The sequence below is a fragment of the Danio rerio genome, chromosome 2 (assembly GCF_049306965.1).
Source record: "Danio rerio strain Tuebingen ecotype United States chromosome 2, GRCz12tu, whole genome shotgun sequence".
Taxonomy (NCBI): Eukaryota; Metazoa; Chordata; class Actinopteri; order Cypriniformes; family Danionidae; genus Danio; species Danio rerio.
This window is the reverse complement of record NC_133177.1, coordinates 42,661,266-42,679,499: the sequence shown is the minus strand read 5'-3', so window position 1 is coordinate 42,679,499 and position 18,234 is coordinate 42,661,266. Positions and strand designations below refer to the sequence as shown.

The following is an 18,234-nucleotide window of genomic DNA, read 5'->3' as shown; positions in this document are numbered from 1 at the left end:
TGTTTCTTCCCTCACACTTTCTCCTAGGAACCTGGAAATAATGTTACATTTTTGGCATTCTTCCTTTTTAAATCGATTTCTAGTAAAGAGAACTGAAGTAATAAAATTCAGCACATATCTTGTCACATTCATTTTGTGTTACAGATTGTTCATCTCTTTGGAGGGACAAGTAATCAGCTTTATAAATCAAATTAATATCCAAATATTCCAAAAGATTTACATTGGTATTTAGGCATTGAATGGCCATATTTAGAAACGATTATACATGTATATTGGAGATTTGGGACTTTGACTTGAGCCAGATTGCAACCACACAGAACACCTGAAGGCTGATTTATACTTCTGCATCAAGCACACGTGTATGCTCTGGCACAGCCCATACGCAATTGCATACTGTAGCCCTCACCATGGCTGATGCCGACGCTGACACGCACCTCTCAAAAAATGTAACTACACGTTGCAATAATGTGTAGCGCAAGCTCTGTGATTAGTCAGCTTGGTAGTGGTGACGAGCATGGCCGGTGCTGAGAGCCCCGAGCCCAATGGAGCAAAAAAAAAAAAAAAACAAGTGTCGAGTGGCGTAAAGGAGCCAGTTTTCGCCTCTGAATGAGCGAGTTTGAGCTACTTGTAGCATTCAGAAAAGAAAAAAAAAACACCTGCGAAGAAACTCAACCCAGAGAAGCATAACTAACTGCGAGCGGGCATTTCGGAAGTGTTATTGTAGGGCAACACAAACAGCATGCAGAAGTATAAATGCACGACTACGCGCAAAGCAGGCTACATGGGTCACGCCGATCAGTTGACACAAAAGTATAAACCAACCTTAACCAAACACCAAGCAACATCTTAGAAACCTCCCAAAACACAATAGCAACTGCAAATCAATACTGTAAAATCACTTGGATACGTTGGCCATGGTCTGGCGGACACCTACATATTATGGCAGCAGGTTTGGCATATGCAAGCAGAGCTCCTTTTTACTCCAAGATATTTTTTTCTATCTATTTATTTATTCACTCTTTTTTAAAAAGTGCCTTATTAAAATACTTCTGCTAAGTGATGGAATCTGTAGAAATGTCAGAGAGCAGACAGGGCCTTTCATTTTTCATACAGTTTGTTTGTAAAGGTTGGCAGTTTTGAATAGATAGCAATTAATATTTTTTTAAATGCAATATGTGGGTCTGTACTGCTCTGTATTGAGATAAGCTGGGCTGTTTTTTTGAGCTATAGGTGACATGTCTTGTCAAGTGTGAATATGTGCGGGCTTGGTGTTTCTGTATGTCATAGAGAAGGTGTCTCTTTCTCACCTGCGGCCCTCATTATTACATCCTTCCCCATGGCGATCTCTCACTCTGTCAGACTGCAGTTGGCAGCAGAGCCCTGATCATCTCTTCCAGCTCATAAAATTTTTGCTCTTCCTTTATTTCTGTTCTTATTTTATCCTCAGCACCTCTGAGAATTCACATTTAGTAGTTCCAGACCACTCTCTGTTTTAATGACATGGTGTGTTTTTGTGTTTTCTCCTAGGGATTCAGTAAGGCTGGCACTTTCTCTACTGCCAGATACTGACATGTGTTTGGGGGCTGATGTCTTGATGCTTTGATGAGGTAACGGCGGACTCCGGAAGCCCAGCCCTTGCGTTGAGCAACCCCTTCCCTCTCCCCTCCTCCCTACCCCTTTCCAGCCAGCCAAGCCATGGGCCAGAAAATCTCAGGGAGTATCAAGTCCGTAGATGTGCGAGGGGAGCCGTCCTTCAGGCCCCTGAGGAGGGAACTGAGAGGGCCAGATTTCTTCAAGCCAGCCCGACTGGATCTACTCCTGGACATGCCTCCTGCTTCATATGAGCAACAGCTTCGGCATGCCTGGAACTCGGACGACCGCTCCCTTAACATCTTCATTAAGGACGATGACAAACTTACCTTCCATCGGCACCCAGTTGCCCAAAGTACCGATGGCATTCGTGGACGGGTGGGATACACACGAGGACTCCATGTTTGGAGGATCCATTGGCCTGCTAGGCAAAGGGGCACGCATGCTGTGGTGGGTGTGGCCACAGGAGATGCCCCATTGCACTCTGTAGGGTACACCTCTTTAGTGGGCAGCGATAGTGAGTCCTGGGGCTGGGACCTGGGACGTAACAAGCTCTACCACAACAGTAAGAACCGGCCGGCCTCTTCTGCACCCACATATCCAAGCTTCCTGGAGCCAGAGGAGGCTTTTGTGCTACCAGATACACTGATGGTGGTGCTGGACATGGACGAGGGCACACTGAGCTTCATGGTGGACGGACAGTACCTTGGAGTGGCCTTCAGAGGTCTTAAGGGCAAAAAGCTGTACCCCATTGTCAGTGCGGTATGGGGGCACTGTGAGATCACCATGCGATACATCAACGGCCTAGATCGTAAGTACAGAATTTCTCTTAAGTTACTTAGCTATACCTGAATAATTGTCTTGCTTTAAAGGTCTTGATGTCAGCTCTGAGATTTTGTAAAGTGAATTGCTATAGTATGGCCTAGTGGTAAGAGTCAGGCACTGGAGCAATTTATGGGAAAATTCCATCACTATTCTGTCTATTTCAACTTTTTAACCGAAAAAAAAAAAACCGAAAAATTGCTAAAGGGTGATAATATTATGGTGTCTTTCTGCTTAAACTGTGAATTGCATATATCCTGATGAAAGAATATTTTAAAGAAGCTAGCTTTCTGGTCATTTGTTGGTCTCCCAGCCTGGTCAAAGTAATGTTCAGCTGGTATCCTGGTCAAGCAGATCTATCTTGTGGATATCTTGCCTCATATCCAGTGTCCTTACAGAGTTCAGTTTTCAAAAGTTTTCAAAATCCTTTTATAAATCAACTAAGACACCAGCTTGACCAGAAGATCAAGTTCAAGCTGGCTGCATTTTCAGCAGAGTAAGCCCTCCCTTGACCATACACCAGGCTTTATACATTATATCTATTGCTGTGTTCCCTTTTCGCCTTACTTCCCCATCTACTACTGTTTCAGCTGCAACAACACTTTGTTTTTAACAAATATTTTATGACGTGTGTCCACATATTGTTAGTATTTCAACATACAGGTATAGTTAGTCAGCAAGGTAGCTTATGTACTATTGTAAAGAGATTCTGGTTCTTCTCCCTCAGGGTACGCTGGCAATGCTGCAGGCATACATTTATTATTAATGTTAAGAACAATGAAACAAGCAAGAGCAGTGGAAACAAAAGGCCTCAAAGCACTGCTAGTTGTTCTCTACACCTGGCATAGGATTATAGCTAATGAGGAAGAGCTCTCATTTTGATATTCACAAGAAATGTGCTTGTAAATTTGGTGCATGTATAGTTTGATGCCATGCGTGTTGTGCAAGTGATTATGTATTAGTTTCAAGCACACTGAGCTGTCACGCTATTCAGAAGCCTAAACACTGAGCCTCTGTGTTTGGAGAGGCTTGAAACTCTCCTTCAACCATCATCAGCATGTGTTTTGGAAACACTTTTTTTTTTTTCTAATCCGCTCCTGCCAGGCAGACTCTGTTTGTGTATGAGCCAGAGAGTTTGTGAAACAGCATTTTAAAGCCAGAGGCATGTTTTGTAACCCTCTGAGCTTTATTTGATAGCACAACCTCAAGGTGTTTTTCTTCTTCTTACATCTTACAGAACGAAGATGCAGAGAGTCATGTTGTAAATTTAGCTCTGTTTCTCCATGAAAGAAACTCCTTGTTCAAATGTCCGTACCTGTGAATAGTTGTTTTTTTAGCTTAAAGATATTGTTCATGAAAATGCTATCATCTGTTATTCACCCTTACATTGTTGTACTGTTGGTTAGAAGCAAGAAGATATGTTGAATAACATTGACATTGGTCCCCTTTAACTGTACAAATAGTCATCTTTGTGTATCACAGATCTTGACTTTTGTTCATTACAGCTCAAGTCAGAAAATCTGAACTTTAGCGGACATTTGCTCCAGGTTAACAAATCAGGAGCTTGCTCTAATGTGGGGGTGTGATTATGATGTAGTGCTTGTTGTTGGTGTTCCGAGGGGAAATTCTTCTGCTGACATCGGACATGTGCTCATAAACTGGGCTTGGGTTTGTTGGAAGCACTACAGAAAGGTTCCATCATCGAGGTAAAGTTTCTGGATGAGTTGATGAACTCACAGACCTGGGTGTTCCTCTGAATGGATCAAGTGGACTCAGACATGGCTCCGAACAAATCAACACTGTTTTTCAGTATTCCTAAATCACAAAGTACAGCTGTTCTCTCAATAAAAACATGTTAGCCATTTAGCAATGATGTTAAAGTCACCAGGTAGACTGAAGCCCCGCTTATGGGGGCTTCTAATGAGGCAAATCCACGCCTATTCTGAAGCGAATTTCACCCACAAATGAAACAATTTGATGCACAACTCAATGTTCATGCGTCGAGTTACGATTTATTTAAACTTTCCCTTCCTATGTTAAAAACACAGTAATAACTGTCCCATTCACACGGGGCATTAGCGTCAATGCTTCCCATTCACTTTGAATGACGGGATGAAGTCAATTTTTGCTGAACTGAATTGTGGATCCGTCGGCGCTGCTTCAGCTCGTTATTTGCTGCAGAAGTTGGAAATTTCTCAACTTTTCAAGTGTCAATATAAGCATCAACCAATCAGATTGTTTTATGCAAATACCCCAGCTCAGACTGTAGCCGATTGCAGACCCATTTTATTGGCTGATTCTGCTATGACGATCACGTCAGCTCCAACTGCAGACACGCCCTCCGTCAAGTGTTGACACTGAAGCCCCGTGTGAATGCTGCATGGAACACAAGGATAAATTACATAAATAGACACGTTAACATTTTAAGTTTACTTGGTTCATTCACGCATCAAATTCACATCACATTCGACACAAATTTGTGTCTCTTGCAGGGCTCCTGTCTGCCCTGTGACTCTAGCTTCAATGCTAAATGGCTAACATGGATTTTATTGGGATAGTAGCTGTGTTTATGTGCTTTGTGAAGGCTGAAAAACAACATACTGTAGATTCATTTGCAGCCGTGCTTGAGTCCACTAGATCCTTTCAGTGGAGCACCCAGCTCTGAGTTCATCAACTCCCCCAGAAGCAACACCTGGACAATGGAGGCTTCAGCTGTGCTTCCGCACCTAGTTTGATGAACTGCTGTCCTGTGTCGGCAAGAGGATTTCCCCTTGGGACACCAACAACAGGCACTACGTCATAGTCATCCCCTTCAAGCTCCTGATTGTTTATTGTGGTGCGAATGTCCTCTAAAGCAGTGGTCCCCAACCTTTTTATCACCGCAGACCGGTCAGCGGTTGACGCTCGTGCATCCAGGTTAATCATGAACAACTCAGTGCACATGCGCTAGTTGCACAATCGCGGTCTGATTATGTTTCAATCAAGGCTTATATGCGTTAAATACATAATATCTGTGCCAAACATTTCAACTGACGAATGTATTAACAATAATACAACCGCATAGCCGAATTAATGTATGCATTAGCATGTTACAGCCCTAATGAGTATGATTATTTGAAACTCCATATAGATACATATTGCAATGATTTCGGGTACTTACTTAGCGATGCACTCACACATAACGTTATATGCACAATCCTTAAATGCTCTGCTGATTTGGACTCTGTAATACCTGTTTTATAACTTTTAACTATCAACAACCACCACTGAGCTATATTCTAGTGATCGTTCTTCCCGCTCCGTGGTGGATTTTGGCATAGTCCATTTCACGTGAGATGGCGGGGGTGAGTGGAAGAAACCAAGTTGCAGGGGGAATATTTTCTACAGAAATAATTTATGATTTCATATGTGGCCCGGTACCAATTGTTCCACGAACCGGTACTGGTTCGCGGCCCGGTGGTTGGGGACCACTGCTCTGAAGTTTGAATTTTCCAACTCCAGCGATTCGCATCATAAGCAAAACAGTCAACTTGCGCTTCTTCATTCATGCAAATTGCATCATTCGCACCGCCTCACTCCTGCAAAATGCACCGTAGGATGAATATTCGTGTATTTGCATTGACTTAACATGTAAATCACTCGCACTTGGCATTTCATCCATGTCTGGTGTGAACGCAGCATAAGACATTTCACTCCACTTACTTGGCTAAATTGCCATTGTGCAAGTAATAAAAGCAAGATATCCTTTTATGAAACTCATCATTGCACATTGCATTGAACTTCAAAGTATTAATTTAATAAGCAACCCAGTAAGCACATAATGCAAAGTCCTATCAGTGTCACGTCAGGCCTGTTTATATGGATTAGTTTGCTTTGGCCTTGGCGTCTCTTTACAGAGTCTTCTATTTCCTGGTGTCTCACTCTGAGCGTCCCCTCGTCTGAAGTTGAAAGAGCCCTCTTTCTTTCTTTCATATGGAAAGAGCACCTCAGTAAGTGGCCCAAGTCTGTTTGAAATCTTTTCAAAGCTTCTAGTAAGCATGTCTTTATTTGCTGGAAAATTGTATGAAATGAGCGAAGCAATGTGTAATGCTTGAGAGAAAGAAAGAATGAAAGGGAGAGAGAGAGTGTGCGAGATGAATCTCGAGAGGTGTTTGGCAAAGCCATCTTTGGACCGGTTGCAGAGCTGCACTTGGAATCTCACACTTTCCAAGCAGTGTTAAAAACTGCGCAGCGGATTGTGGGTTTATATACACGTTTTAGGTGTTTTGCACATTGTAATTTGTGTGCAGGGAGCTCCTTTCTTGTGGAATGCATGGGGCTGCAAGCGACGGTTAGGGTGAGAGAACCAATGGATAATGAATGCAGTTAGGAGGATAGGTTTGGAGAAAAAAATGTAAGCTGTGACATTTTTAGATATGTGCAGCACAGTTTAAACCCCAGGCTTAATTTTAATATATATGCAAGCATGCTCCCAACACTGCCTTCTTACACATCTCAGAGGACAACAGAAAACTTCTTTCATTACACACACTCAGAGCCGTCTGACTGAATCAGACTCCTCTGTGGTGAATAGGTCTTAAAATAGATACTTATGAGTTTAAAGTGTTCAGAGCAGGATACTATTAGAGATGGAAAGGGATAACGTAAACACAAGACTGTGGCAGAAACTGTCAGCAGCTAGATAGCTGCCAGTCATAATAGTTGTACATCATAGGGGTTGTTACGGATCTACTGATTGGCCTAAATAGAATTTTTAAGGGTTAAAGGCGCAGTTTTTTGAGAAACTATATTCACTTGTGGGAGATAATGGCATGGAATATCAAAATAGAAATGGTGTCTCAGAATGTAGTAAGCTCTCAAGTAGATTTTAGATAGATTAAGCTAGAAATATGCCTACTGTATTTTCTGAAAAATTGGTTATAAATTGCACTGTTCCTATGTTGTATTATTGTTAGTCAAAATATAATTTTATATTCATAATTAATATAAATACCAATAAATTAACTGCTGTATAAAAGATTGAACTGCTAAATTAAGCAGTTAATTCCAACGCAATCTCACGGAAATTCGTAACTTTTTCCTTTAGTGGCTAATTTGTATGAATTCGTACAATCTCATTCGTACAATTTAGTACAATTTGCTCATCCCCCAATGGCGATTAGGTTTAAGGTCTGGGTGCCATTCCTCCTTTTTAAAATTGTACATTTAACTCAAAATAGTTAAGTTTCCTCATGAGATCAGGCTGGCCAATTCATACATTGTACTGTAGGTAATGTTACACATCATAAAAAAAACAGCCTAACAATAAATGAATGAACGAATGAATGAACAAACGATTTTTAAAATATTAGGACTACGTGCCCTCGTAATTTGATTAACTAATTAAACTGTTTGTTTTAGTGTTACTTTTGGGGCACAATACGAATGATTTTTCTAAACCCAATAAAGCAATAATCCTAATCTATCTAGCTACAACAAAACACGACTTTGATGTCCAGAAATAATGTCTAATTAGGCCATTTTTTTGAGCATTTACTTCTAATATTATGGTGCATTTTCATCAGTCTGATTATAAGCAGACAGTGCTAAATATGCAAAAAGTGAAAACATATATAAGCTTGTCACTTCTAAGCTCATATAACTTAAGTTCAATAGTACTTTTGTTGTCCACTGATGTAGCATAAAAAAAGGAAATGGAAAGGGGGAATCCAAATACAATGTTTAGAGATTTTTCTGCTCCCATAATTCTGTGGTGAGTTGTTTTGGATATCATATAAACAGATGTTTCAATATAACTGTAACATTTACTTTCTCTGTCAACTTATGTTTTGAGATTTTACTGCAAATGTCACATCCATAACGCTGGAATCGCTCACAAGTGGTCACAAAGTGAAGTTTTATAAACTAATTTTGAGTGGAGAATATGATTGATTGTGGCTGGACTCTCATCTGCAATTATTGATAAACAGATTAATCCAAGCCTACAACAAATAGCCAATTTCATCCTACTTCCCTTATCTTCATATTTTTATGCAGAATTCCCCCTCCAGGGGGAGCTCTCAAGAACTTCCTGATCTTTGACCTCCTTACTCCTTACACGCTAGATGGCCAGGTGGGAGCAGTGGGCTCAATATTCTCAGGGTTCTGTCACCGAACAGCATGTCAAACCTGCAATTAGTATCAAGTAATATCAATGTGTGAACTCTTGAAATGCATTGGTAATTTGGAAATGGTACTAGATCTCGACTGGCTACTGAAAACTCATCAAGTGTTCCAAAACGTAGTAAACAGCCTACATAGATAACATGCTAGCCATCATAAGATGACCTAGTAGCTTTAGAATTGTTCTGCAATCTCAGTTTTTTAAATAAATAGTGAAATTTCTAATTTAACAACATATTTGACATGCATAGTGTTTCAAAACCAGTTGACTTGCTTAATAAAATAATACTTTTAGACATTATTAGACTTGTGTCTATTGCCTAGACATTCTTTCTGCAACAACATTGCTGTGAAGTCCAGAAATTGCTTAGTAAGCAAGCATCTCATTAAGTTTTAATATGCCATATCTATAAAACCCATACATAAGTGAGAATAACATAGACCTATAAGTAGAAAGTAACTCTGCAAGAACACTCGAGAGTCTTGTGAGGGAAGCCTGGAAACACTGATTGTGTGAGACAGAGCGCGAGTGTGAGAGAGAGTTATTTGCGTCTGATTATAAGTGTGTGCGTACAAATTGCGAGCAGGTTTTTGTGAGAGAGAAAAAGAGAGTGCGAGAAGTAAGACGCTTCTGTGCTTCGATGGAGCCCACGTCTGCCCGTTCTGCTGAGCACTGTTTGTGTGAGTGACAGCACCCCGAGAAGTTATCTGCACGCCAGTGGAACAGTGTTTATCACTGCCGCTGTGATTCATCGCACTGCAAATGAAAAGCAGCAGGCAGGCCCTGAACAAGACTCACCACTGCACACACGTACCCACATGTTTGGGATGTGTTAGGATGGGTGACTATGCGATTATATATTTATCGAAATTCAGCAGGATAGACATCGTATATTTATTCCAGATTTTGTTCTTTCGAGTGATTTCACATTTTTACCTGCAGTCTGTTTTTATTTTGTCTATACACACAGTAGATTATGAAAAAAGATTGATGGTGCATCTCCGCTTTCTTGCACTGACAAAAAAAAAGGAAGGCAAAATGCGTCTTTGTACAGGCTGGGCCATTTATATGGATACACCTTTGTGAACTTATTGGGAATTTCACAAGAAAAGCAATGGTGCGGTTTGTTTTAAATGTAACTTTATTCTTTCATAAGTTATTTACAAGCCCCCTTACATATACTAATGTGCCACAAACAGGATGTTAATATCACCAACCATTCTCATTTTATTAAGGTTTATCCATATAAATGGCCCACCCTGTATAATAGTAATCATGAGTAGATCACAAAAAATAAAAATAAAAACATGCATCAGTAATCATACATACTGCAGTTGCTTAGTACAGTATGGCTCATGTATTTGTTTACATAGACTGGGCATGTGACCTGTACTACAACCCACCATAAGGGGGCGCTCTAAGTGTTTTGCCTTCACCTTTCAGTGCTTGTGATGCACACTTGATCTGTACATTTCCCTCACCCCTCTGTTATATTTAGCTGTTATTGATCTTTGTGTCATTTGTGTTCATACATACAAACATAATTTCTCAATGCCATTATTCACTTCGAGCTACAAGTATGCCTCTTGTCATTCTAATTCAAATTCCAAATACTTTTAATAGAGTAATACTTTTATTATTTTATATTATATTCTTAATTTGTATTATTTTATTGGAGTATTAATAGTATTGATACATTCAATTTGATCTTGCATATATTTGGAATAACGGCTGCTTATGATTCAACTTAGACATTTATGTACATGAGTTATTTAAAGAAAATATCTAATATATTATAATTGTCTAAAATATTCTAATTATATTTCAATTCAAGTTCGTTTGTATACCACTTTTCAGAATAAATATTAATGCAAAAGCACCTTTAGAAAATGTGCACATTATTGCATTACAAATTCAGAAAAGTTAAGGTTGTGAGTTACCATAGCTTGACTAATTAACTAGCAACTAATAGCATTTAACTGTTAAAGTTATTATCAATAAACATATTTAATCTGCTGTTATAAATAGGTCATGTTTATGTGTTCAGTGAAGTGTATTTGTGTTTTAGTTGTTCGTGTTGTGCTCAAGAACCACAGTTAAATGATCTACATGTTAATTGACATCCGATTTTATGAGAGATGTGTGAGTAAAAATCTCCCCCCATGGCCTTTAGGGGGCAGTTCACTTAATTTGCTTAATTTACTCACCTTCTGGCCGTCTAACACAATAATTTAACTGACGTCCTTGATGATTTATAAAATGGGTCTACCAGCATTGTGAGTGTAAAAAAATACAAAGACAAAAATACAATTTGAATTAGTTTGAAATAGGGGTGGGCAATTTAGCCTAAAATTCAATTAATTTCATCTCTATTTCTATGGCACTTACAATGTATATTGTGTCAAACAGCTTACCATAGAAGATTATTGTAAATTGAAACCGTGTCAGTCCAATTTTCAGAGTTGAAGTTCAGTTCAGTGTGGTTTAATTTTCACGGCTGAGAGTTCAAACAGTGAAGAGCAAATCCATCGATGCGCAGCTCCACAAGTCCCAAACCCTGCAAGCCAGTGGCAACAGCGGCAGGGAACAAACTTCACTGATTGACGATAGTGAAGGAAAAAAAAAAACTTGAGAGAAACCAGGCTCAGGCCCCACTTACACTAATGCGTTTTCGTTTTAAAATGCATAAGTTTTGCTACAGTTACGCCATCTGTCCAAACTACGGCAAAGTTCTCGAACGCCGAAAACGGAGCATTTTGAAAACGCTGGAGAGGCCGTTTTCATTCTAAACCGCTGCTGCTCTGTTTCAGTGTGGATGAGAAAACGGAGACATCTGAAAACGGAGGAGGGACTGCTGAGATTCGCTACCTGATTGGGGCTTTTGTGTCATTGCGTATCCTTCCCTTATTCGTCAAGTCCCTATCACATGACTATAACACATGGCTTTAACGCTACCGGAAGATAGTACTGTAAACAACAAAATGGACACAGAAATGGGAGCATTGTTTGCACTATTGTCTGTTTCGGGCACCATTGTGCAGTTATTCATTTGTTACGTTTAGTAACAACTCGACCTTGCGTCTGTCCACAAAAATACCTCTCTTGCTTTCTTTGCCATTGCGTTTTATGTACAACCGGCGTTTGTTGACTAACAAAAACCAAATGCCGAGCGAGACGCATGCTTTCTGTTTATACTAGAATGCGCATGGCCAGAGTGCGCGAATGGTCACATGATATACGTTTTTGGTGGCGTAGTGTGGATGGAGATATGTTCAGAGACGCTAGGTGAAACGCTAGGGTGGATGCGGATCATTTTTGATCTAAAACTCTGTTTTAAAACTAAAACGCACAAGTGTAAACGGGCCTCAGTTGGGCACGACCATTTCTCCTATGACCAAATTTCTTTGGCAGAGGTGCAGTCTAGGTGCCGGAGGCTGGAAAAAATTAAATCTTGATTATTTGAATATTGTAACTCGATTTCAATTAATGAACGAATATTTTATTAATTAATTTATTTAATTTTTTGCCCTCATAGTTTACTGACAATTTTGTACAACATGTTCACTTATTACAAGAGATTTTTATGAAGTCTGCATTACTTGATTTTGAAGTAATTGAAGGAAACGCACTACTATCTACTATTAATGATTATTTATTGAACAACAGCATTGCCTAATTAACTTGTACTTTTGCAAACAAAGTAGATTATTTTCAATGTTTTCAAATTAAAAGTTGGAAATAAACTGTGTCTTTTCTAAATAAAATAACTCTTGCATATCCTGTAAATAATATTTTAAACCGTGCATTTTTTATATCTTCTGTAAACAAATATTACGCTGTAAATAAAATAAAATAGGAAATCATAAGAAATAGGAAACAAGTCACGTCTAAACATTCAAGGCTTCCTCTAAACCAGCCTTTAAACTAACTAGTCATCTTATTTTTAAATCACTCATCAAAACATTTTATATTATACAACCTCAAAATACAACCATTCTTGGCATTCCACCCTGCCTGCTTCGGCTGACCAGACAGTGACACTGTTTGTGATATTACAAGCTTCATCGCTCAGTGCTGTGTCTGCGACCCAGAAGTCTTTACTATTCGTGAGGTCAGCCAGCCGTCCAACGCCTTTATGTGGTCTATAATGAGGAAGATGAACAGAGTACCATTTGACAACATGTAGACTTGTGCTAATTGCCAACGCAGAAATGAGCGGGAAATTGACATGTGCCGCTACATTGTGAATGTGTAGATATAATTGGGAGATGGCGGAGAGCTCTGCTTTCTCTTTCTCTCTCTGACTGGCAGAGGGCTGCTGTCACTGTGCCCTGTATTGTCAGGGATTAAAACACCAATTAGCTTTAGCTATGATTCATCACACAATAGCGTCTGATCCACATTCCCACTCTCTCATTTTCAGAGAGAGAGAGAGAGAGAGAGAGAGAAAGAGAGAGAGAGAGAGAGAGAGAGAGACGAGGGCAGGTATACAGAGAATGTAGAACAAGCGCTACATTGATGATTACTGCCAGTCTTAGATAAAGATGAACAGAAATAGACAGAGCCTGAGAGTCCTGTAAACACAATGCCAGAGGCGTACATGTTGATTTGTTGCTGCTTGATCATGTACAAACACACAAAGGAGTGAACTCCAGTGACCTTCAGTTTTTGGTGTAATTGTGTGTGTCTGGTAGTGTGCTTTAGGGTGAAAAAATTAAGTTGTCATTTAATTTGAGAAATTCATTCAATCGATTTTTTTTTTTTCTGTTTTGTAAATGATTTATCAGGGTTTGCCACAGCGGAATGAACCGCCAACTATTCCAGCATATGTTTTACATTGCAGATACCCCTCCTGCTGCAACCCAGTACTGGGAAACATCTAGACACTCTCACATTCACTCACACAAACACTATGCACTCAAAAAAATAACTCATTAGATGAACAAGGGAAGAATTACCATTCAATAAGTTTGTTTAGCACTAACTTAAAAAAACTGTTTACGCAATTAAATGCAATTGAGTTGGTCCAATGTGATTTTATCAAATAAAAGTTTAAATCCATTTGTGTTTTTATTTAACTTCAACTCAAAGGTCTGATAATATCATGTATGTCCTCATTATGTGTCGTACATTTCAAAGTCTCTTAGTTTTATTTGAAGTTATCCTAAATGAACTATTATATGCATATTTCATTAGTTACAGTTGATTGATACTGATCCCAGAACTAATTTTTTTGGAGAGTTATTGCTCATTGAGCAAAGCAACAAACTGCATTTTTGCTAATTAAGCTGCCAACACCCAAAGCATGGGGGCTTCTGCAAGGTGGTAATCTCAAAACTCAAAGCATTACATGAAACTCTTCTAAATTCTCAAAATAAAATGAAGATTAAACTCTAACAAGTCTTTCTATTAACTTAACATTTCACTCTCTTAATTTAATCCCGTGCAAATCATGCTGGGAACTACAAACTAGGTAGTTGGACTAACAGAATTCCTTCGTGTTGTCCCAACTCAATGCTTAAGTTAACTTAATGGTTTCCAAATTTAAGTGGACTGAACATAAAACAAACAAATTGGCCAAAGAAATGGCAAGAATTGTCATGGCACAAACTGTCACAAAACACTGCTGAAATTGGAGCCTGGACATGCGCAAAAGGAATCAGATGTAGCCAATATTGAGAAATATTAATCCAAATTTGTCTTTAGTTTTGTTATGAATGCATTTTTTTTTGTGTAGACTCTTTTTTACAATTTCATTTTATTAATGTATTTATTTATTTTATTAAGTTTTTTTTTTTTTTGAGAATGACAATCAGTCAGAATAACTTTTTTTTTTTTTTTTTTGCTATGTAAAACTCATTGTTCTGCATTTTATTTCTTAATAACTATTTTGAATTTAAAATATTGGTTTTGTGTTGTCTAAAATGACTGTAAATATGTTTGAAGCTATGTCTGCTTTTGGTAATTCTTTGCTAAAAAGGCTCTAAATGACAACATTTTTATTTAAAATTAGGAAAAGCTGTCCTTAGTTTGCAGAATAATACAAGAAATGTTGAACAAAAAGAGAATACAACTATTCAAACAAATATTGTATAATCAGAAATCATATGATCACAAATATTTATGTATAATTCGATTTATTTTCCATAATACTTTAATAAATTTTCTGTTTATTTAACCAATAAGTCTTGTTGATATTTTAAATCTGTTTTACAAGAGAAACCTGGCCAAGGTAACAGTCATACTGTAAGATATAATAATAAAAATAAAATAAACACATTATAACATGATTTAAACATATTCTATTAATAAAACATTAACAAGTTTTCATTACCACTCCATGTAAAAATTAAATTCACCAATAGAAAAAATATATCAAATGTCAGATATTTTAGTTGCTGCGTAATATGAAAATGAAGTTTTTCCCAGTTCTATATACACTAAAAAGCAAACTCTTAAAAGAGAGCATTGAGGGGTAATTGCCAGAACAAAGACAAAGAAGAGTACAGAGATAAAATCAATGCACCTCACATTGCTTTATATATAAAATTGTTCCAGTGCTGTGTTCTGCATATCTAGTAACGTCCATCCTACTATCTCATACAAAACTGCATTTGTGATGAAATGCAATGAAACATGAAGCAGCAATGTATTGCGATAATCAAGCACAGTTAGTAGCCTTTAAAATTTATAGTTAAAGCAACTTAGCTTTTTTTAAATAAATTGGCTTATCAGGTTAAAATATATTCAGAATATTGTCTCACTGTCTGTGTGAGATAGGTTAGATTAGTGGTGATTGCTGCTATGTAGGTCAGTAGGTTAGAGCTCCATGGTGTCGCAAGCATGAAGCCAACTTGCCTATTAAGTTGGCAGGGTCGCCTGCATCTTATAGGAGAGATTACCGTTCTCCGAGGATCACTTCAATGTGTGTGTGTGTGGGGAGAAGCGTGTGACTCAGTAGTGCTGTTTGGGCCACATCTGTTCCTTAAGACCCAAGCTATATTTGCTAAGCTGTATTATATTTTTACCTTTGATGTTTGAGTCTCTTAAGACACCTACACTAAACGTCTCTACAGAAGCAGGATCAAAAACAACTTAAACCAGCGTTTTCGTATTAGTTTGGTTCTCTGTGCATTAGCACATGCGACCCTGGACCACAAAACCAGTCATAAATAAAATTTATTTTGTAAATAGGATTGAAACATCACCTAATATCTGAATAAACAAGCAAGCAACATATGGTTTCAGATGGGACAAAGTTTGTCCAAGATTCAGCTATTTGAAATATAAAAAAAATGAAAACAACTGTGGGCCATAGTTATAAAATATATATTAATTGAAGTGCTTTTCAGCTCCTGATTCTCCCACAGTCCCAAGACGTGGTATAGGTGAATTAAACGAGCTAAATTGGCCGTAGTGTATGTGTGTAAATGCAAGAGTGTTTGGGTGTTTCCGAGTGTTGGGTTTCGGCTGGTCATCTGCTGCGTAAAAAACATGTGCTGGATAAGTTGACGGTTTATTTCGATGTGGTTGGATTGATAAAGGGACTAAGCTGAAAAAAAAAAGAATGAATGAATGATGTGTTTTTCAATGCACATTACTAATGACACATTGAGCTTTGATATATTTGCCATAGGACATTTGCAAAATTTCTTTTTGGAAGATGATTTTTACTTATTATTCTATTGAGTTTTGGCATAGAAGAAACATATTGACCCATGCAATGTAATTTTGGCTGTTACAAATATATACTTGAGCAACTTGAGACTTCAGGGTCGCATAGATCAAGATGGTGGCCAAAATTTAATATTGGTGATTATCTGTCCATAATGATTTATATATATTCTCACCGGCCACTTTATTAGGTACACCTGTCCAACTGCTTGTTAACGCAAATTTTCAGTCAGCCAATGACATGGTTGCAATTCAATGCATTTAGATATGTAGACACGATCAAGACAATCTGCTGCAGTTCAAACAGAGCATCAGAATGAAGAAGAAAGGTGATTTTATTAACTTTGAATGTGGCATGATTGTTGGTGCCAGACGGGCTGGTCTCAGTAAATGCCTTGTTGATGCCAGAGGTCAGAGGAGAATGGCCGGACTTGTTCGAGCTGATAGAAAGGCAACAGTAACTCAAATAACCACTTTTTACAACCGAGGTATGCAGAAGAGACTCTCTAAATGCACAACACGTCCAACCTTGAGGCAGATGGGCTACAGCAGCAGTAGACCACACCAGGTGCCACTCCTGTCAGCTAAGAATGGGAAAATGAGGCTACAATTCACACAGGTTCACCAAAATTGGACAATAGAAGATTGGAAAAACGTCGCCTGGTCTAATGAGTCGACATTCAGATGGCGACATTCGGATGGTAGGGTCAGAATTAGCATCAACAACATCCACCCTACGTTGTATCAATGGTTCAGGCTGGTGGTGGTGGTGTAATGGTGTAAGGGATATTTTCTTAGCACACTTTGGGCCCATTAATACCAATTGAGCATCGACCAATTACCAATTGGGCATCGTGCCATGTCATAAAGCGCAAATCATATTAGACTGGTTTCTTGAACATGACAATGAGTTCACTGTACTCAAATGGCCTTCACATTCACAAGATCTCAATCCAATAGAGCACCTTTGGTATGTGGTAGAACGGGAGATTCGAATCATGGATGTGCAGCCGACAAATCTGCAGTAACTGTGTGATGCTTTTATGTCAACATAGACCAAAACCTCTAAGGAATATTTTCAGTACCTTGTTGAATCTATGCCACTCAAGGCAAAAAGGGGGTCCAACCCGGTACGAGTAAGGTGTACCTGATAAAGTGGCTGATGAGTGTAGAACTGTATCAACTTTCCTTTTATTATTCAATGGTTTAACTGTAAGGAGAATAACATCACCTCATTATACCCAATGCTTTAACTCTTGTTTAAATTTTCATGGAGATTATCTCCGTAATTCATTGGAAAGAGTGGATATTTTGCATACTATGACTCTAATCTTGCATATTGTTTAGAATGGATAATGCACACAACCCAAAGAGACTGTGTTCTCCTCTTCTGTCTCTAATCGGCAGATGACAGCAGCTGGCTCAGATTTTGTATGTTAATCCAGAGGCTTGTGGTAAATTAGCATTTGGATAAGGGAGTTAAAGCAGTGCTGTCATGCCGTTTTAATTGGCCCATCAGCATCTGTCAGTCAGCAGGCGAGCTGGAGACACCTGCTGTGTCATGTATGAACGGAACCAATGATGGATCCAATGCAATATGCATCCAATATTATAAGCTACAGTAAACAGAACACAAGACACCAAATAAAAAAGGCTCCAAAAATGACATAAGTGCCCCAGATATTTTTTGTTGTATCCTACATATGTATTTTTTTTTTATTTCCAATCCAATGGTATGTAGTTTCTGACTTTTTGACTGCCATCTAACATATCATCATAGCTTTAGGTTTATTTCGTTATGGGCTTAATGCCTCTCTAGACAGATTATAGTGATCTGTAGCTGTCAGATATGCTATCTGTTCCATTATAGAACATGACGCTTTAGTGCTTCAGTGAAATCAGATGACGACCAGTGCACTTTGATTCCACCACTGTACTTAACGGTTGTTATATTAAGCAATATCTCATTCTGTACTATGGAATTT

The 18,234-nt window shown here is 38.5% G+C and overlaps 2 protein-coding genes across 3 annotated transcripts in view; both read left to right on the top strand.

Annotated features, from left to right (window-relative positions):
- LOC141378646 (uncharacterized) overlaps window positions 1–18,234 on the top strand; it is a 471,123-nt gene that overhangs the window by 73,889 nt on the left and 379,000 nt on the right. The gene's annotated exons all lie outside the window — the stretch shown is intronic.
- spsb4a (splA/ryanodine receptor domain and SOCS box containing 4a) overlaps window positions 1–18,234 on the top strand; it is a 143,329-nt gene that overhangs the window by 75,359 nt on the left and 49,736 nt on the right. For both annotated transcript variants that reach the window (NM_001256642.1, XM_005171293.5), the window contains exon 2: window positions 1,528–2,401. In NM_001256642.1, the coding sequence (NP_001243571.1) occupies window positions 1,696–2,401 (706 nt within the window). In that variant the 5' untranslated portion in view covers window positions 1,528–1,695. The remainder of the gene's footprint in view (window positions 1–1,527; window positions 2,402–18,234) is intronic.